Source organism: Ovis aries, chromosome 1, assembly GCF_016772045.2.
Source record: "Ovis aries strain OAR_USU_Benz2616 breed Rambouillet chromosome 1, ARS-UI_Ramb_v3.0, whole genome shotgun sequence".
NCBI lineage: Eukaryota > Metazoa > Chordata > Mammalia > Artiodactyla > Bovidae > Ovis > Ovis aries.
In genome coordinates, this window is record NC_056054.1 from 206,858,461 (window position 1) to 206,879,347 (window position 20,887).

Below are 20,887 nucleotides of genomic sequence, written 5' to 3' on the forward strand. Positions count from 1 at the left end.
GGTCCTAGCCATAAGGCCTTCTAAAATATGACAGCTTACTTCCTCAAAGCAAGCAGGAGACTCTCATTCCAGTCTGCTACGATGGCGTCTTACATAAAGTAATGTAACGACAGATGTGAACTATCACATCACCTTTGCCACTTTGATGTAATCAACTGAGAGGGCCATATTCCCACCATATTCACAGGTCCAGCCCATACTTGAGGGGACAAAATCATACAGGGAGTGTACACTAGTGATTGGGAATCTTGGCAGCTATCTAAGCATCTGACCTACCACAGTGTACACTGCAGAAAGGGAGAGAATATAAAAGAATGGGAAAACCTTGAATGGGCAGAGAGTAACTGGACAAGAGGATCGAACTAACTGAGGAGTGGTGGAAAGAGGAGAAAGAGCTGCGCAAACAGTACTGAGGGAGAATTGGAGAGTAAAGAGTTTGTCTGGCAATGGACTTGATGTGAGACAGAGAAAGATACAATAAAGAAAGGAGGCTTTAAGGAATTTCTTCTGACTATTAAAAACTTACTCGGCTTGTTGATATTTTCTTTAGAGACTGCCATAAAATATCTTAATTTCTTTCAGTTAGTTGTATGTGTAAGTTGTTTTTCTTATTTATTTTTAATTTGCTTTGCTGTCATTCAGTTCAAAGCAAATTCATGCTCAGAATGAAACTCAATGTGATCCAACAATACTTTGATTATATTGTAAAGATGAGGCTTAAGATACAAACAAAACTTAAGTCAAATCTACACACCTTTATTTACTAAGTCAGTTATTTTTTTAAACCATGACCAATTATTGGCAGCTTCCCTCGTGGCTCAGATGGTAAAGAATCTGCCTACAATGCAGGAGACCCAGGTTTGATCCCTGGATCAGGAAGATCCCCTGGAGAAGGGCATGGCAACCCACTCCAGTATTCTTGCCTAGAGAATTCCACGGATAGAGGAATCTGGAGGGCTACAATCCATGGGGTCATAAAGAGTTGGGCATGACTGACTCAGCACCTGTAAGAAAACAATTATTCAGCATTATATGCCTATTCTAAATGATATTGCTTACTTTAACTTGTGATCAAGATATTGCCTCTAGTTGACTGACTTATGTCCTTTTATCTGGTTAGGTGACAGCTGTGATCACCAGTTTATCCAGATTAACAACAAAATAAATAACTGCAGTTAGTTACTTTATTAATTTCCTTAAGTGGTTGTACATATTAAAATGGATACCTATAACTATCTAAGGTAAACAATCAATGTTGGCTTTTGCTATTATAATTTTATTGTTTCTTGCACCCTGGCAAACCAAGTAGCAAAATAATATTATAATTAAGTAAATGATCCCCTGTTGCCTCCTTCTCCTCCCACCTTCAGTCTTTCCCAGCATCAGGGTCTTTTCCAATGAGTCAGTTCTTTGCATCAGGTGGCCAAAGTATCGGAGTTTCAGCTTCTGTTTCAGTCCTTCCAATGAATATTCAGGACTGATTTCCTTTAGGATTGACTGGTTGGATCCTCACAGTCCAAGGGACTCTCAAGAGTCTTCTCCAACATCACAGTACAAAAGCATCAATTCTTCGGTGCTCAGCTTTCTTTATAGTCCAGCTCTCACATCCACACATGACTACTGGAAAAACCACGGCTTTGACTAGATGGACCTTTGTTGGTAAAGAAATGTCTCTGCTTTCTAATGTGCTGTCTAGGTTGGTCATAGTGTTGCTTCCAAGGAGCAAGCGTCTTTTAAGTTCATGGCTGCAGAGACCATCTGCACTGATTTTGGAGCCCAAGAAAATAAAGTCTCTCATTGTTTCCATTGTTTCCCATCTATTTGCCATGAAGTGATGGGACTGGATGCCATGATCTTAGTTTTCTGAATGTTGAATTTTAAGCCAACTTTTTCACCCTTCCTTTTCACTTTCATCAAGAGGCTCTTCAGTCTTTCTTTGCTTTCTGCCATAAGTGTGGTGTCATCTGCGTATCTGAGGTTATTGACATTTCTCCCAGCTACAATGTTTAATAAATGAAAACAATATTGTCTAATTACCAGTTCCTCTTATGGTGCTCATGGCCATATTAATGGTCCAGGATCTGAGTAGAGGTAGAAGACCTACCTATCAGAAAATTAAGGGCTTGGAGGAGTTGTTGGGAAATAAATTATGTTCTTGCTGGGAGATAATTTAAATAACTTATGCATTCATTTAATGAACACCATTTGAGTACTTTCTGTGTTCAGATACCATAATAGATGTCGCAAGGGATAAAGTATACAAGATATGATTTATACTCTCAAGAATCTTTAGTTCAGTAGAGAAGATATTTGTATACCAACAATTTATATACAAGGCTAGGTATGGTAAGTGGTATATATAACACAAATGAAATTGTACAGAACTTTAGAGAGAGTAGACACCACTCCAGACCATGGATTGGCTAACTATGGTCCATGAAACAAATTTACCCTGAGGCCTATTTTTAAATGAACAATGAGCTGAGGATAGTTTTCACATTTCAATAAAACAGGAAAGAATACAGAGGCTGTCTGTGACAAAGCCTAGAATTCTACTGTTACTTTACATAAAAAGTTTGTGGATGCCTATTGCAGACAAATGAACAAAGACTTCACAGAAGGCACATTTAGTCTGGGCTTTCAACTGACAGACAAAGCTGAGATGAGGGAAGGGCACTTGGAATGGAGGGAATTACTTTTACTCAAGGCCAGGGGCAGTGGACTGTAGGACATATCTAGAGAATAATGGTGACAAGTCCATTTGGCAGGACTGTGAGTTTTATAAATGAAGAAGTGGAGGAGGCTGGAAGGGTTGTTTGTGATGAGTGGACTTTGGTACTTGAATATTCATTTACTGAGGACATCACAGTAGCCAGAAAGAATTTTATGCAGTTTTTGCAATGGCCTCTCTTGAAGAATTTTAATGATGGAAATGAAGATTATTTTTCATAGTAGAGCACTACCATAAGGTAACTTCTATGACAATTAACCAGAGAGGAATCCCATGTTTCACTCCAGCTACCAAAGAACTCATGACAGCAATGGATATTCTCTGAACTATAGCCACGGTCACACTGAAACTCCCAACCAGTTGCTTAAAGACAACTTGCTTTATTATTTCTCATCTCCTCCACCAGCTAGCTCCCTGAAAGTGTAATTTAAAATGGGATTTCAGAAAGACCTTCTAGTATAGCTTTGTTTCACATGACACTATGCTATTAACGCATGACACTATATTATTAATAATATTCACCAACAAGTCTCAGACCCACTATTTCACCCTCATTTAGTGGCAATCTCCAGCAATCAAATAATTGCACTTGTATGTCTGGCCCAAGCACAAGACGCACTTACACAGACTGTTCTGTTGGACAGTTCCATTTGCTGACAGCTCAGCAGGAAGGGTTCGCTTTATTCAACACATAAAGTTGCTGCATACAAGTGGAACTCTGGATAGGGAAAGGAGTAAAGAACTGAGAAAGGCAATGGAAAAAGATGTGCAACAATGGAATGAAATAAAGGGTTGGCTGGGAAATCTCCACTGGGAAAAGCCATCTAGTCTTTACCCCAATTTCCAACTTTCCCCTGAAATCCTAAGTGCCTCAATTTTCTTCCCTACAGCCTGAGAAGATAGCAGTCTTTATCCAGAAACACATGCCATTACTCGAGTCAAACACATGGCAATTCTTTGGTCCTCCCCTCCACTCACATGCTCTGGACTTTATTAATTAGGACAATGGTTCTTGTAATTAGAAAGGAAAGTAGGAAGTCAGACTAAAACAGAGGCAGTGAGGAAAAAATTAAATAAGGTAAAGAAAAAGGAAAGAAAATCCCAGGAGAAATAGTTATAAATTATTTTATAACAGGCACAAGGGAGGGTGGGATCACCTGACTTGGATGCAGATGAATCCAACAGGAGGAAAGGGTGGCTGGACTTCAGCCTTCTGATTTTCCAGCCTCCCCTCCGCTTCCCACTGCCCTAGGCCCTCACATTCCTACCCAGACCTGTCCTCCATCTCACTTGCTCTAAATATCTCCTTTCTTCCATCCATTCTATACCAGCATTAGAACATTCCTTTTACTACCTATAATAGCAAAAGAGACTCTTAAAACACTTCACGAAGGAGTCTGTTGATCACAGCTCAGTATGATAATTATACTAAGAATACTGACTTCCAAACAGGGGAAAACAGGATGAATTCCCAGTGGTAGATTGTTGGGTCATGGTAGGATCACTGGGGATAAACAGGAAGAGGATAAAAAGGGATGGAATGAAGGAGAAGGGGAAGGAACTAAATATTTACTGAGTGCTATTTAGTTTTACATACAGCATTGTACGAGCAGCTGTCTACAAGAGAAAGTGAAAGTGAGTTGCTCAGTCGTATCCTACTCTTTGTGACCCTATGGACTATACCATACATGGAATCCTCCAGGCCAGAATACTGGAGTGGGTAGCCTTTCCCTTCTCCAGGAGATCTTCCCAACCCAGGGATCGAATCCAGGTCTCCCACATTGCAGGTGGATTCTTTACCAGCTGGGCCACGAGGGAAGCCCATCTACAAGAGAATCATGGGTTAAATGGCTGCTGGTCAGGAACTTGGACTCCATTGACCCAGATGTGAGTAAACTCCTAAAGGGTGGTAAGGAAATACAGGGAAAGGCAATTCTATGACCCTCTTATGACCACAATATTATATACATCTGGAAAGTGGACAATAAGGGTATGCAATTACTGGACACTATCAGGGCTTTGGAAAAGTTAGTCTACCATTTTGAAGCTCAGTTTCTTCATTTATAAAACAAAGCTGTTGTGGAGAAAATGATTTCTATATTTTCTTCTCATTCTTAAATTAGATGATTCAATGAATTTGGTCCAATTTTTTCCCTCTGTAAGATCATTTCTATAGCAGGTAAACATGCTTTTATTTCTTCCATCTGAAAAAAAAAGCAGAAAAACTATTCTTAAACTGTTTCTTTCTCTGAATACTGTCATATTTCTCTAATTCCCTTTTCAGCAAAAATCCTTGAAAGAGATGTCTTATGATCCATATCTCCACTCTTTTTCTTTCCATTCTCTCTTGAATCCACTCCAGTCAGACTTTTGTCTCCATCATGTTGCAGAAACTTTTCTCATAAGTATCACCAATGATGTCTAGTAGTCAATTCTCTGTTGTTTTTTATTGTGACTATTAGCAGCATTTTATACAGTTCCTCCACTGAATAATGTCTTCACTAGGCTTCCAGGACACCACACTCATCTGGTTTCTGGTTAACTGTTTTCAGTCTAATTTTCTGGCTTTTCCTTATCTCCCAAAATTTCAAATATGAAAGATATCAAAACTGCTTATCCCTCTTCTCTTCTCTCCACTCATTCAATGGATGATTTCATCTGTTTCATGGTCTTGAAGGTCATCTATGGACTGATGACTCTCAGATCTCTCTCCTGACACAGGACTTGCATATCCAAATGCCTACCTAAAACTTTTTGAATATCTAGTTGATATTTCAAAGTTAACACAACAAAATCTCCCACCCCCTACTAGCTGTTCCTGAAGTGTCTCCAGTCCCATTAAGTGGCAACTTCAGCCTTCCAACAACCCAAGCCTACTGCTTGGGAATCACTCTTGAATCCTTTCTTTCTCTCACATACTACATCTCATTCATCAGAAAATCCTATCAATTCTTCCTTCAAAATAGTGGCAGGAGTCCAGCCACTTCCTTCCACTTCCACTGCTACTATCATCTCCTGCTTGACTGCAGCAATCTCTTATAACAGTCAACATTCATGCTGGAAAGAGATGGCATTCCCCCAATGGAGTAACTAAAGAAATTTTAATTAGGGACTGTTAACAAGGATACAGACAGGATTAAGGGAAATCAGCAAATAACGATCAAGTGCTTAGTGTCCAGCATGGCTCTGGGGGCCAATGGAATCATTATTACCCTTAGACATACCTGAAAGAACAAGGAGTGGGAGTAATTACCTGAAGACACACACAACAGGAACTGTACTCTTCAGTGGACAAACTCAGCCAGCCTTTGGCAACCACCAGAAAGGAAGATGGAGAAATGAAGACCATGAACTCACTCTCCTCCTGCTTTCTGATTTGCTCATCAGACATAACTAAACACCAAGCTAGAAGACAAGGGAGTCCATTGATGTAGTCCATTAACTTCAGCCTCCTAGCCTCCTGTGCTCCTCTGGGAAACAGAGCAGAATGGAAAACAATAGAGAGGGATCTTGGGGGGCGGGGAACAAATGTATTTGGCAAAATATCCTCATCTGCAAAACAGAAATAAATATTACTGTTATGAACTGAAATAATCAACATGAAACATTTAGCACAATGTCTGACACATGGTTTTTGGGAAAGAACAAATTCTATACGCCTGGCATTAATTTCCAAAGGTGGATTTTCATGGAGTGATGCTTTCCAAACTTCAGATTGTGATCAATTAGTGATTCAATCAGTTACCAAGAAAGTTGGAGATAAATTTCTTCTCCCAGAATATGGAGGCACTGAAGTATTTCTAGTCGACAAAGACTGTTTTTCATTTAGAGGTGGTGACATTCTTTAAAAGTGTGTGCTAAGTCACGTCTGACTCTCTGCGACCCTTTGGACCATGGTCCACCAGGTTCCTCTGTCCATGGGATTCTCCAGGCAAGAATACTGAAGTGGGTTGCCATGTCCTCCTCCAGGGGATCTTTCCAACTCGGGGACTGAACCCGTGTCTCTTGTGCCTCCAGCATTGGCAGACGGGTTCTTTATCACTAGTGCCACCTGGGAAGCCTGTAGACTGAAATAAATCACTATTGAATTGGCATCTGCCTATTCCACTGAAATATTTCATCATGTAAATAATTTCCAAGTCTCTCCTTTATAATAAACTGATGATGGCACCCCGAGCATGTGGAGAGCATCTCCAAGACCACCCCAGGTTCAATGATTTGTGGGGGCTCACAGGATTCAGCACATAGCTGTACTCATGGCTGTAACTTATTATAGCTGGAGGATACAAGCCAGACAGCAAAGGGGAAAGGCACGGGGTGATAGTTGGAGGAGACCAGGTCCTGGCTTCCAAGAATCATCTCCTAGTGGAGTCACATAGGATGCACTTGGTTTCTCCAATGACACATAGTGAGAGCACATGTGAAATGTTGTCCATCAGGGAAGCTCATTAGAGACGCGCAGTTTTTATTGAGGGCCTGGTCAGCAGTGGCCACAGGACTGGAAAAGGTCAGTTTTCATTCCAATTCCAAAGAAAGGCAATGCCAAAGAATGCTCAAACTACCACACAACTGCACTCATCTCACACGCTAGTAAAGTAATGCTCAAAATTCTCCAAGCCAGGCTTCAGCAATACGTGAACCATGAACTTCCTGATATTCAAGCTGGTTTTAGAAAAGGCAGAGGAACCAGAGATCAAATTGCCAACATCCGCTGGATCATGGAAGAAGCAAAAAGTTCCAGAAAAATATCTATTTCTGCTTTATTGACTATGTCAAAGCCTTTGACTGTGTGGGTCACAATAAACTGTGGAAAATTCTGAAAGAGATGGGAATACCAGACCACCTAACCTCTTGAGAAATCTGTATGCACGCCAGGAAGCAACAGTTAGAACTGGACATGGAACAACAGACTGGTTCCAAATAGGAAAAGGAGTACGTCAAGGCTGTATATTGTCACCCTGCTTATTTAACTTCTATGCAGGGTACATCATGAGAAACGCTGGACTGGAAGAAACGCAAGCTGGAATCAAGATTGCCGGGAGAAATATCAATAACCTCAGATATGAAGATGACACCACCCTTATGGCAGAAAGTGAAGAGGAACTAAAAAGCCTCTTGATGAAAGTGAAAGAGGAGAGTGAAAAAGTTGGCTTAAAGCTCAACATTCAGAAAACGAAGATCATGGCATCTGGTCCCATCACTTCATGGGAAATAGATGGGGAAACAGTGGAAACAGTGTCAGACTTTATTTTGGGGGGCTCCAAAATCACTGCAGATGGTGACTGCAGCCATGAAATTAAAAGACGCTTACTCCTTGGAAGAAAAGTTATAACCAACCTAGATAGTATATTCAAAAGCAGAGACATTACTTTGCCGACTAAGGTCCGTCTAGTCAAGGCCATGGTTTTTCCTGTGGTCATGTATGGATGTGAGAGTTGGACTGTGAAGAAGGCTGAGCACTGAAGAATTGATGCTTTTGAAGTGTGGTGTTGGAGAAGACTCTTGAGAGTCCCTTGGACTGCAAGGAGATCCAACCAGTCCATTCTGAAGGAGATCAGCCCTGGGATTTCTTTGGAAGGAATGATGCTAAAGCTGAAACTCCAGTACGCTGGCCACCTCATGCAAAGAGTTGACTCATTGGAAAAGACTGTGATGCTGGAACGGATTGGGGGCAGGAGGAGAAGGGGACGACCGAGGATGAGATGGCTGGATGGCATCACGGACTCGATGGACGTGAGTCTGGGTGAACTCCGGGAGTTGGTGATGGACAGGGAGGCCTGGCGTGCTGCGATCCATGGGGTCGCCAAGAGTCGGACACGACTGAGCAACTGAACTGAACTGAACTGAACTGAGTGGACTGCAAACTTAATGGGTTTTCTGGATTTTTTTTTTTTAATAGGAAAGATGAGCATACATTTTAGGAAGCAAATGCAAGTACTATCTCAAAAACATCAATTTCCATTAAGTTCAATTTAAATTCACATTAAATTCAATGTGTGTGTGTGTGCACATGCACATTCAAGTATGTATTTGTTTCCTAGAGTCACAAGATAAAATGCATTTCTTACTATTAATAAGAGTCATGGTCAAAAAGTGTTTGAAAGTCACAGTTCAGGACTACTTCTAGATACTCCCTCTAAACTCTCACTTATTCCTCCCCGAAAAGTGACTTACTTGGTTGACAAATTTGAGAGGAGAAATTGAGTAGATGTGCTTGAGACTTTTCTCATTATCTGGTCATTCCAAGTCCCCTCAACTGTCTTCTCTTATTCTCTACGGTAGCCTAAATAATAACCCCCAAAGATACCAAGTCCTAAAACCTGGAACCTGTGAATATTACCTTATATGACAAAATATTTGCAGCTATGATTAACTTAAGGATCTTAAAATGGGGATGTTATCCTGGATTTATACAGGTGGGCCCTACATGCAATTATATGTACCCTTTAATAGGGAGGCTGTGAAGATTCTACACACAGAGGAGAAAGGCAACATGAAGACAGAGCAGGAAGGGATTTCAAGATACAGACCTTTCTTGAAGATTGAAGTTATGCAGTTACAAGTCAAGGTATGCTAGCAGATACCACAGGCTAGAAGAAACAAACAGTGATTACTCATTTATCAGTCAGTAGACTTTTTTAAAAATTGCTTTTAAGGGTTCTTCCCATGCCCTTAGTGTGCTTGCACTCATGAGTGACGTGTCATGAGAAGTAGGAAGAACTTTGCACTCTGACTTCCCTCTGATCTTCTTTAGTAATAATAACAGCTACACACTGAGCGATAAGTATGTATACAATAGACAATATACATCTCTATCGTTACAGAAATTTGGCAAGATAGCTATCATACTCCTGCTTTACAAATGAGAAAATGAAGAATTAGGAATAACTTGCCCAAATGCACATAAATAGTAAGTGACAAAGACAGATTGTGCATCTAGTTTGATTTGCATCCAAAAACAGCTATCTACACTTCAAGTGTCTCCCTATGTTGTCCACCCCTGGTTTCCTAAGTCTAGGCTTGTGTTCCTCAAGCAAGCTACATATCATAGCTTGTATACACCAAAACCATATGTAACAGGAAGTTTTAAACATAGGAACTTTAAACTTTTTTCAGGCCAATTTGATCCCAAGGTCTTATGTCTTACTTATCTTTTGTAGTTGTTGGGTTAAGAACTAGATTTTAAAAAGGCAAAAAAGGAAGATGTACACTTAACACTAGGATCTCAGTTTTGGATAGTTTGTTAACAATAAATTTCATTACAGCTCAGGGCTGCCTTGGAGATCCAAATACAGAATCTTTTTACAGAGGAGGAAACCAAAGCCAACGAATTCACATATTTGTCTAAAAAACAAAGAGCTCATCAAAGCAGAATTTTATTGCAATGTAAACAGACTTCTGATACTTTCTAAGTGGGAATTAATTCCAAATTTATTTTCATTATACAAACAACACACTGCAAAATTTTCATTATTGTCTCCGTTGTTTTTCTCTTCCCCTTTTATGTATAGATACATGATACCCTGTAAGGCAAAACCAAACATTACTTTTTATTTTGAAAAAGGGAGTAATCTTAAATAGCATTTTTCAGGTGAGGTGATTCTGAGATCCCATGATCAGAATATTAACTGTCCTTAAGTGGTAATTCCATTCCACAAAACCAAACCCCAAACATTCACACAAGTTCCCGTCAAGTCACGTATTTAAATAAAATTATTAAAAAAAAAAAAAAAGAATCCCACAGAACAACCCCGAAACAATACGGCTTGCTCCTTTGATTTTCTAGAACATCTTTTTGCTATACTGTATCGCCACATTTATTTGGCTTTATGGTGGAATCGTAACGGCAGGTATATGGATATTAATTACTCTTGACAGTTGCAAACAAAATAAATTCCAAGTGAAGGTGCTAACATGTAAAGAAAGAAAAACGTTCAGAGCGAAGCTACACAGTATTTGCTCATGCTCTTCTATACCAAAATCCCTCCCGTAGGAATTCCCAAATACTCTAGGTCCAGGAGCAAAGAACAAAACGGGGCCAGACTTGGAAGGACAAAACGCCAAGAAGCCCTACCTTTGAACCCGATAAGGAGGTGACCCGCCCACCCACCAACCAATCCAAAGTCGCGTTCTCCACCGCCCACTGCATGAGCAACCTTTTCCTTCCCGTCCGCTGGCCCACTTTTACGACAGTTTTCCGACCTAGTTTACGGCCGCCACTGCCGTATTTCCTGGGGCGCCCTTGCCTAGGTGGTTTGTAAGTGCTGGTGGTGGCCGAATCGCTTCGTGAGAGAGGCATAAACTTGGTGGGCTGGGATGAACCACGCTCCTGGTGGAGGCACGGGAACCGAGCAGGTGCCATGGTGAGTTTGGCCTTCCGGCCTCTTGGGCGATCTCAGGCCCAGTTCTCAACCTCTGCTCAAGGCCTGGTAGAGGAGCCGATGTCTCCCTAATGCGACTCTGAGCTGGGGGTGTAGCGCCTGGGGGAGTCGCCCTCTCTAGGACACAAAGCTGTTGGCTCACGGCTCTCGGGCCTTTGTGCCTGCAGTCCCTAGGGCTCGGAGATAAATGGGAACGCATTTGATTATACCTGCCGTTCCCCTCCATCTCCTCGCAGTCTTATCTACATTGCACTGTCTTCCCCCTTTTTTCTTGCTGACACACTTCTCGATTCCTATACATATTTGGCCGAAGGCGCTATGGAAGGTTAATCTTTGTTAAGCTCACGTTTAACGTTGAATCAGAATTTACAGGAACCCTCTGTAAAGTTCTCTGGCAGAAACTTTATTTCCACTCCTCTCGATTGAATTTAAATGTGACTTCACTTTCAAGGGGCAGGAAATCATCCATTGTTGTAAAAGTAAATAAGTAAATCGACTTGCTTTGTTTCCTCCCGTAGTGAAAGCCCCATACCTTTACAACGCATTGGATGTAAAATTTGCAGGATCCTTGGGCGCAGTATTTTCATCCTCAAAGTTGTTTCTCCCGTTGAAATAAAACTTGTAGTGAGTTGAAATGCAAGAATGGGCATGATAAGGGTAGGGGGAGAATGAAAGAAATAAATACTTACTCTGCTTCCCTTTACCAGGCCAGTACAGTGGTAGCAGTTGGACTGACCATTGCTGCTGCAGGATTTGCAGGTTTGTTTATGGTTTGGGGATAGAATTGAAGTAGGAGACGTTGAGGACTTTTAAATTATTTTAATTATTTTGTTGCTTTTGTGTTTAGGTCGTTATGCCTTGCAAGCCATGAAGCATATGGAGCCTCAAGTAAAACAAGTTTTTCAAAGTCTACCAAAATCTGTAAGACTTATTTAGCACTTTTGCTAATTCTTTGCTGTGTATGAAGCCTAGAGCCAGACATCCGTGGCATTCTGATTGCTTTAGACCCCTTCTCTTGCTTCCTACAGGAAAGGTTTAGAAGTTCTGAGCTTTGTAATGGGGCTACTCTAAAGAATCAAATGTTACATATGATGAATTTGGGGAAGAGATGTTAACAGTTCTAGTATCATGAAAGGTAATGTCACTTTATTGTTCATATGTGATTACCTTCAGCATCATCTGCTCTGATCACAAACAGAAGGATCTAGGGATCTGAAGTGACCCATGGTTACTGTGTGGCCGTGGCACTCCATAACAGCTTACTTGGATAACACAGCAGTTAATTGGGCTCTGGGGTATGACTGAATGTGATAATACCCTCTGCGGTCAAAATTCAGAGTGAATATGATTTTGACAGTCTGTAGAGAATTGCCTTTTATTGCTGTGATTGAGTTACATAATGGGTAATGGTAGGCTTTACCAATAGGATTTCTGACACATGGAGGTCAATGGACCTAGTAGCCTGATTTTCTTAGTACTATCTTTAGTCTTGTTTGCCTTGAACCTCAAAATATCCTTGAGCAACTTGCTCAAAAGATCTCCAGATCCTATAAAGCACTTGTTCTAAAACATTTAGTCATAGTCTGAGATCAAGTTTTTACTTGAACATGGCTAGCTTGGAATACCTATATGCAGGTCAGGAAGCAACAGTTAGAACTGGATGTGGAACAACAGACTGGTTCCAATAGGAAAAGGAGTACATCAAGGCTGTATATTGTCACCCTGCTTATTTAACTTCTATGCAGAGTACATCATGAGAGACGCTGGGCTGGAAGAAGCACAAGCTGGAATCAAGATTGCCGGGAGAAATATCAATAACCTCAGATATGCAGATGACACCACCCTTATGGCAGAAAGTGAAGAGGAACTAAGCCTCTTGATGAAAGTGAGAGGAGAGTGAAAAAGTTGGTTTAAAGCTCAACATTCACAAAACTAAGATCATGGCATCCAGTCCCATCACTTCATGGCAAATAGATGGGGGAACAGTGGAAATAGTGGCTGACTTTATTTTGGGGGGCTCCAAAATCATTGCAGATGGTGACTGCAGCCATGAAATTAAGACGCTTACTCCTTTGAAGAAAAGTTATGACCAACTTAGCATATTAAAAAGCAGAGACATTACTTTGCCAACAACGGTCCATCTAGTCAAGGCTATGGTTGGTTTTTCCACGTATGGATGTGAGAGTTGGACTGTGAAGAAAGCTGAGCACCGAAGAATTGCTTTTGAACTGTGGTGTTGGAGAAGACTCTTGAGAATCCCTTGGACTGCAAGGAGATCCAACCAGTCCATCCTAAAAATCAGTCCTGGGTGTTCATTGGAAGGACTGATGGTGAAGCTCAAACTCCAATACTTTGGCCACCTCATGCAAAGAGTTGACTCACTGGAAAAGACTGATGCTGGGAGGGATTACTGGCAGGAGGAGAAGGGGACAACAGGGGATGAGATGGCTGAATGGTATCACTGACTCTATGGACAGGAGTTTGGGTGAACTCTGGGAGTTGGTGATGGACAGGGAGGCCTGGTGTGCTGTGATTCATGGGGTCACAGTCAGACATGACTCAGCAACTGAACTGAGCTTGGAATAATCTTCCCTTCACCCCCAGAACTGGCTTTGCGGCACTGTTATTTTGTCTTATCTTTGACAGTTTAGGTTGTCTGGTGCAGTGGGAGGTTGGAAATGGATATTTAATGATCATTAAAATACCTGTTGCTACTTATAAGCTAAAATACCATAGGAATTACTCTTTAAAGTTTTCTGCTGGTTCTGTGAACATTTATAGACATTTTTTAACAACTTTCATTTTGATAATCTTTTCCTACAAATGCATTTCCTCTTTCAGGCCTTCAGTGGTGGCTATTACAGAGGTGGGTTTGAACCCAAAATGACAAAACGGGAAGCGGCATTAATACTAGGTGTAAGGTAAAATAATTTCTTACATTTTTAATATTTTTCTTTCAAATTTAGAGCTGTAAGCAACTGTAAGAGAGACCTTTTATTAGTAGTTCATTTTTGGCCACACTGTGTGGCATGTGGGATCTTAAGTTTCCCAACTAGGGATCAAACCCATACTCCCTGCAGTGGAAGCAGGGAGTTAACACTGGACTGCCAGGGACTCCCATCTATTACATACATTTTTTTAAACCTTCACATTCCCTACAAAAGTCCAAAGAGAAGGCCCACTGACACAGAACTACGTTTTAACTCACTGGAGGTAGGGTTTTCAACAGATCATCAGTACTCATTGTTGTTCTCTATAATTGAGTGACAAATTTTGTGGTGAAAATTCTTTCATTTCCAGATACTTAAAGATGCTTTCCAATAACAGGATTGTTGTAATATAGTTTCAAGTTCAACTCAATTTTTGAGAATACCTTTTTTTTCTAAGCTCTTGTTTAGTTCTGTGATTCAGAATAGTCATCTTCCTTGTGATAAAGAGGCTCCTAAGTAGCTTTTCATAGTTTTATTGACTTACTCCAGTTTCACAATTTTCAACTTACCTTTATAGTTTTTTAATGTGATCCAGAACTAGTCTGAAGTAAACCAATACCTTTTCCTTTTTAAAATTAGCCCTACTGCCAATAAAGCCAAAATAAGAGACGCTCATCGACGAATTATGCTTTTAAATCACCCAGACAAGGGTATGTATCATTAGAGTTGTTAACACTTTTTGTTGGGGTGACTAATTGTTATTAATGGGATAATTTTATAGCTAAATCTTGGTTGTTGTAAGGAAAATGCTTCGATTTGTTTGTGAGCATTGTCTCCCAAGCTGGGTCTACTTGCTGTTTTGGTATCTTAAAAGAATAAATACTGAGTGGAAAATTTACTTATAGACTAATAAGCAGATCTAGTAACTACTGTCATTTGGAAGTAGTGATAAGCATTAACCATGTTTTCAGGCCAGCAGTTGTGATGTATCTTAAATACTGCTAATTACTTTTTGGGGTGGGGCGTGAAGGGTGTCTACATTCTTAAGGAAAATGTTGAATTTCAGTTAATGAAACAAAAACTCCCCCCCCGCCCCCCCCCCCGAATCCATTTAGACTTTTTAAACTAGTGGTTACCTAGTTAGAGATAGGATATATTTATTAGTTTCTGATGCACTTCTAAGCAGCCTAGGCTCTGTTGAAAGATCAAATGGAATATCAAAATATAGACCACAAAATCCATGAATCAGTGTTTAAGTCCTTTTACTTTCATGTGAGAGGTCTCTCATTAAGAGTTTTGGCTTCAATGGCGTGGTAAATATTTGGTATTTGACTGCATAACATCTTCTACAAAACTTAGCTGGTATTAACTGTATTCTTGCCTGTATCCCCATGAAGAGGGCTACAGTCCATGGTATCAGAGAGTCAGACATGACTGAGTGACTAAGCACACACCAGAGAACTTCTGATTCCTTAGGTCTAGGATGGAACCCATATATTTGCATCTTAACTAAGCTGACTGACTGCTTGATAATTTGGGGCCACACTTATAAGACTCACTCAAATCACAGCTCCAGTTTAGTAGGAAAGCAACTGTAGGTGATACCACGAAGGGACTGTTGATAACTGGAAAAGGAACTAGACTGAGGTCTTCCAACAAAGCTCAGACCCCTCTGACAATTTCTGATTTTATAATAACACAGTACAATAAATAAGTGTTCATTTATGAAAAAGGTAACTTACACTATTTCAAAGTCACATGAGTATTTTTTAAAATCTCATTTGTTTAAGCTTTTTCAAAAGGTGCCATTGTGTGTGTGTATAAATCTCATCATTTCCCATTGATCAAATATATTAACTGTGTTTTTAGTCATCCAGTTCCAGTGTCAGCTATTTTTTTTAAAAAATCAAAACTTCATTTCTGCTCATTTCATCTTAAACGGGAGTTCTTGAAACAAGGTAATAGCTTTTCACCAGGCAGAAATTGGAAAATCCAATATAATAACTATTCTTTTTCTTTCTTTCTATAGGAGGATCTCCTTATATAGCAGCCAAAATCAATGAAGCTAAAGATTTACTAGAAGGTCAAGCTAAAAAATGAAGTGAATGTATTATGACTTCAAGTTCTTATTCTCTTATGCGTACCAGTTTTTTATAATAAAATGCCTCAAACCTACAAATTTTAGAAGTTATTTAGCACAAGCTAAATCAAAGCCTTGGTATAAATGTTTGAGGATTTTAAATCAGATCATAGGTTAGTGTTGTTCACTACTCATTTGACAAATAATTTGGTACCTATTTCAAGACAAAGTGAACAGTCTCTGCCCTAAAGGAATCCCCAATCCAATGGAAGACTGATAATTAAAATGTGATAAATATGATATTAGCACAGGTTTAGTAGGGACTCATCTCACTGGGAAGGAAGGCTCTTCAAGGTACGGAGGACTCCCTAGTCACTTAGAACCCTGAATTTTAAAGTGAGTTCAGCCACAACTTTAACCCAAGAAATTGATGTATTTACCTCTGTCAGTGATAAATCTGAATTGTTTCAGATTTCATACATTAAAAACTGTAACAGCATGATAAAAGATTTGAGAGAACATGTTTTGTTTTTAATGAAGTATGTGCATTTTATTTAGGTAGCCCCTTAAAGAGACTATTTATAAATTAATTGGTTATTTACATAATCAAGTTAAACATTTGTTAAAACACAGTAGGCAGAGCACTACTTTGTAGATACCAGGTGACTCATTTTCACAGCCTACTGGGAAATCACAGGTGATTTTGGAGGTATGAACTTGAAAATAAGAAATCTGCTAATAATGAGATTACTAGCCTTTTATTTCAATCTTCGGGACTAATCAAAAATTGCTTATGAACAAGAGTTTAATATCAACTAAAAAGCAAATTTTTCAAATACAGAAAATATGCCCAAAGGCAATCACGCATTAAGTTTAAAAAGGAAAAGTTCATATGGTAGGTATACTTGAGTGTTTAATGCAAAAATAGCATACCTGTTTTAAGAGAGGTATTAAGACAATGGAATCCACTTTAAAATAATACTAAGGAGCACAACAGCACATTTTTCTTTCACAATGACCAGTTTTTCTCTAGGCTTAACTTTTAAGAATCTATTATTTCATTGAAAGCTATTAGACTTACCATTTTTCATGGGTAAAAAAGTCATGAATTCCAGGGCTCTAGGTCATGATAATTTTTACAAAATACTTGTGTATTGTTACCATTTATTGACTATGATGTGCTAGCACTGTGCTAAGCATTTCCCCTCTATCTCCGCAGTAGTTACTATTCATGTACATTTTACAGGTTCAGCGAGGTTAAGAAATTTGCCCAAAGCAACATGCTGGGTCAAGAAAGCTGATCTTTTGCAAACCCAAAGATCTACGCTGTTAACCTCTACACTGTGGTAACTTTCACATATACGATAACCCAGGGATGTTTTCCTTGGTGGTCTGGTACTTGTCATTACCCTTACACCTTGGGACCTTTTATCGGTTGCTCCTTTCAGATGTAGACACTTAAAAGGGAGGAAGATTATGGTTGAATATAGTACTAGGGAATAGGAGATACAGGTTTCAAGTAAAACCTTCTGCTATCAATAGCCAGGCAGCTTTGAGCAAGGAATCTATATGCTTAGAGCTCCGCTTCCTTATCTGTTGACAGCTGGCGGGGGAGGGGGGTGGGGGGATGACAAATTGTGACGATTTTTTCACACTTTGTGGAAGGAAAAATGAGAAACTATGCTGAGTTGCACAGCTACCGAAACTACAAGCCCAGAATATGTTCTCCAGTTTACTATGTTCACTTATAATTTGATTCTCTATGTATTAGTCATTAAAAGATGCCTATTTACAGCCATAATATTTAGAACTAGCATACCCGAGGTTTAGTTTTCCTACTGAGCCCCTTTCCTTTTGCCTTCACTGGGCCTCTAGGTTGTATTAAGATGAGTCCTAAATGCTTCATAAGCTTTATAAACCTGCTTTGCTGGTGATGAAGGTAGGCTATAACGGGTGGTCTTGAAGTTAAATCTGTTCCAACCCATCAGAGTTTTAAACGAATTCTCTTGCTTTCAAGTGTTTTACAAATGATGGGAATTCCTATGGAAGCATTTAATACAAGTCATGCAGACCAAAACCTTTCAAGAATTGATAACCTGTGGGAAAATACATGGGAACACAAGACTGTATCTATATATTGTGATGTTTGGTTTTACAGTTTTCTCTGCAGTTCTTAATTTCTTCTCTAAATTACAACAAGAAGGGTAAAAGGCAACTAGATGTAAAATGAGAAGTGGAAGAAACTACCAACTTAACACAAGGGTAAAAACCTAAACATGTTGGACTACTACACATTATAAAACTTTATAATACTCAGCACACTAGAAATTTTATGTCCTAAAGACCTTGTATCAGAAGTCATTTAAATTAATCCAGACAGAATGCCTTCATTTAAGAGATAAACAAGTTTAAACACTTTAGGCTAAAATACTGAGTTTAACTGTTTCAATGAGAATTTATAAGGAATCTTTCTGTTGATAACAACCTGTTAACAGTTTTTTTGCACTTCAGAAGTGTGTCTTGCAGTCATATTTTACTCAGCATAAATGATTCCCCCCAAACATATTAATTCCAAAGAAAATTAAGCAACTGGCTCCAAAACTTCAAAGGATAGAACATGATAGAAAAAAAAAAAAAATCTATAAATCTGAGGTTAAAATTAAAATGCTAGAATATGTTTTTAGTTAAAGAATCCTGGACTGAGAGAACCTTCAGTACCGGGAAACTTAAATAACCTTAAGCTCTGCTATTTGTTGTTGGCACTGTTGTTCAGTGCTGTGTATCTGCTTAGAGTCAGCTGTTGCCTTAGCAACAGGATATAGGAAGAGCTTCTCTCCAATGTTAACCTATTATTCTCGACCCGATGACAAGGTCACATAGTCCAGTGTTAAGATATAATCTTGAAAATGTTAACACTTGCTGTGGCCTTAGTGGTGTTTTAGTTAATGGAATTTCAAGTGAAGTGTTTACGTGACTTTCTTTACAGCCTGAAAACAGCAAGGTGAAAAATGAAGCTCAAAGAGGTTGCAGTACGAGCTCCAGGCAACAATGAAGCATAAATTAGTTCATCTAGAAAAACTATGGAATAATTTTTATAATGAAAATTGTCTCTAACCTAGAAAATGAGTAGCTACATTTGACAATCCAAGTAAAATAAGGTACAAAATACCAAAACATCCAGAAAATACCCCTGTAATTTCACTCTCCACCCCCCGTAAAATACCACTCATTAAAACACAAACTTGAGAAACTGCTAACTAGTATACTTAATAGTGGAGCTTTGACATTAAGAATATTGGTAAAAAATAATTTTGCCCTTTATTTTTAGATTGTATACAACATAGCTGGAAATGCCTGGGATACATATATAAAACCAAACACATTTTAATTCAGCATACTCTTTTAGAGTACATAGGACTATAGTTAAGTGTCACACAGTATCTGACATATGACTAGAACCAAGTTATATTAGAAAGGCCCTTATAGGAGCTAGTTGAATAAAACAGAATATAGGAAAGGGTAGTACAACTAAGATAGTCACTCCCAATTCTGTACTTCAGTACCTGAAACATTAATATAGAAGATACAGATGAATCTGAATCTAAACTGATCCACTGATACACCGTTTTTTACAAAATTCTATCTCCCTTACAGAGTATGCACCTCCCTCATCCAGTAATTAGGGGTTTTCTGGATGATTAGACTCAGAAAAGATTCACTGCTTGAATGTCCAGAGTAAATGATTATACCTTAAAATGTATTATTATTAGGCTGAACCATAAGAAACTGTCACTTTTGTGGGTTAGAAGAGATCAGCTCTTGGCAATTTCCTATGTTTCAGCATAACCAAAATTTTCAACTAGCAGCTGAATACAGTTTCAAATTACCACCACTTGCAAAAAGTTTTACTATAGCAGACTGCAGTTATTGTTTTATTCCAACAGTCCTCTGAAATTAAACCCAAATGTTATCATAGGTTAATCATGGGTTATAATGACTATTACACATTCAAGCATCCTTAATAAACTAAAACTTAAAAATAAGGGGTCAGCAAATTCACTATATCAGATATCCTTATAAAGGGTACAAGGGATCCAAACTGTAAATAGCAAAGATAGGAAGACTGAATGAGACTTTACAATGAACACTTTACTTGCTACCTTCTGGAATATTGCTAAACGCATAGATCCAGTTCAAATCAAAGTTCCTGGAAACTTAGAAAACAAGGAATTTTCCTTTACTCGTTTCCAATAACCATCAATCATCTGATGTAGGATTTACTGCATTATATAACTAATTTTCCATCCACCTGTCTTTAGTTAACTAAGCTCACTATAGACACAGCCTATAAGAATACTATTTGGTTTCAACCTCAAATCAATCTGTTTACAGCAATATTAAATTAACATACCAACTCTGCAGACCATTCTCAGGTTAAACACCAAACTTAGAGCAAGCAGTAGCTACAAAAATACTTCCAAGGTGATGGATCCTAGCCATGAAAGAATGGCTGACCAGAAAAAGAGAGTAAAACACCAGCTTTAGTGTTTCCCTGTTTAATTTTTTTTGCTTACCTGTATATATCTATACTTGCTTTTTAAAGAGTATTTACTTAAGCAATCTCCCTCAGCCTTGTCCTAAGCAGTGTCTCAGTGGTTTGAACTCACTACTTTGATATTCTTTCTCTCACCTTCACATCAAAATATAGTAACTACTTTAGAGTTTTATGTATCCCTACTATAATTTTACCAACAATGACTGACCT

At 39.0% G+C, this 20,887-nt stretch overlaps 1 protein-coding gene and 1 long non-coding RNA gene across 4 annotated transcripts; one reads left to right on the forward strand and one right to left on the reverse strand.

Moving 5' to 3' along the window:
- Positions 1-735: 735 nt before the first annotated feature.
- Positions 736-10,831, reverse strand: LOC105603045 (uncharacterized). Its single transcript, XR_009594934.1, has 3 exons — positions 9,262-10,831; positions 5,985-6,283; positions 736-1,004 (listed from the first exon to the last, which is right to left on the reverse strand). It is a non-coding gene; the product is annotated as an uncharacterized LOC105603045 (long non-coding RNA).
- Positions 10,832-10,957: 126 nt separating this feature from the next.
- Positions 10,958-16,629, forward strand: DNAJC19 (DnaJ heat shock protein family (Hsp40) member C19). 3 transcript variants are annotated; one of them, XM_012098384.5, is made up of 6 exons: positions 10,958-11,094; positions 11,820-11,871; positions 11,960-12,033; positions 13,954-14,033; positions 14,682-14,752; positions 16,072-16,221. In XM_012098384.5, exons 1-6 carry the CDS (start codon positions 11,092-11,094, stop codon positions 16,140-16,142), a joined length of 351 nt encoding a protein of 116 aa, XP_011953774.2. In that variant the 5' UTR covers positions 10,958-11,091; the 3' UTR covers positions 16,143-16,221. The 3 variants fall into 3 exon arrangements, with proteins under 3 accessions (XP_011953774.2, XP_060249344.1, XP_060249341.1); XM_060393361.1 differs by lacking the exon at positions 10,958-11,094 and adding an exon at positions 12,858-12,997 and having other exon boundaries at positions 11,839-11,871; positions 16,072-16,629; XM_060393358.1 differs by lacking the exons at positions 10,958-11,094; positions 11,820-11,871; positions 11,960-12,033 and adding exons at positions 12,040-12,247; positions 12,858-12,997 and having other exon boundaries at positions 16,072-16,629.
- The last annotated feature ends 4,258 nt before the right edge of the window (positions 16,630-20,887 follow it).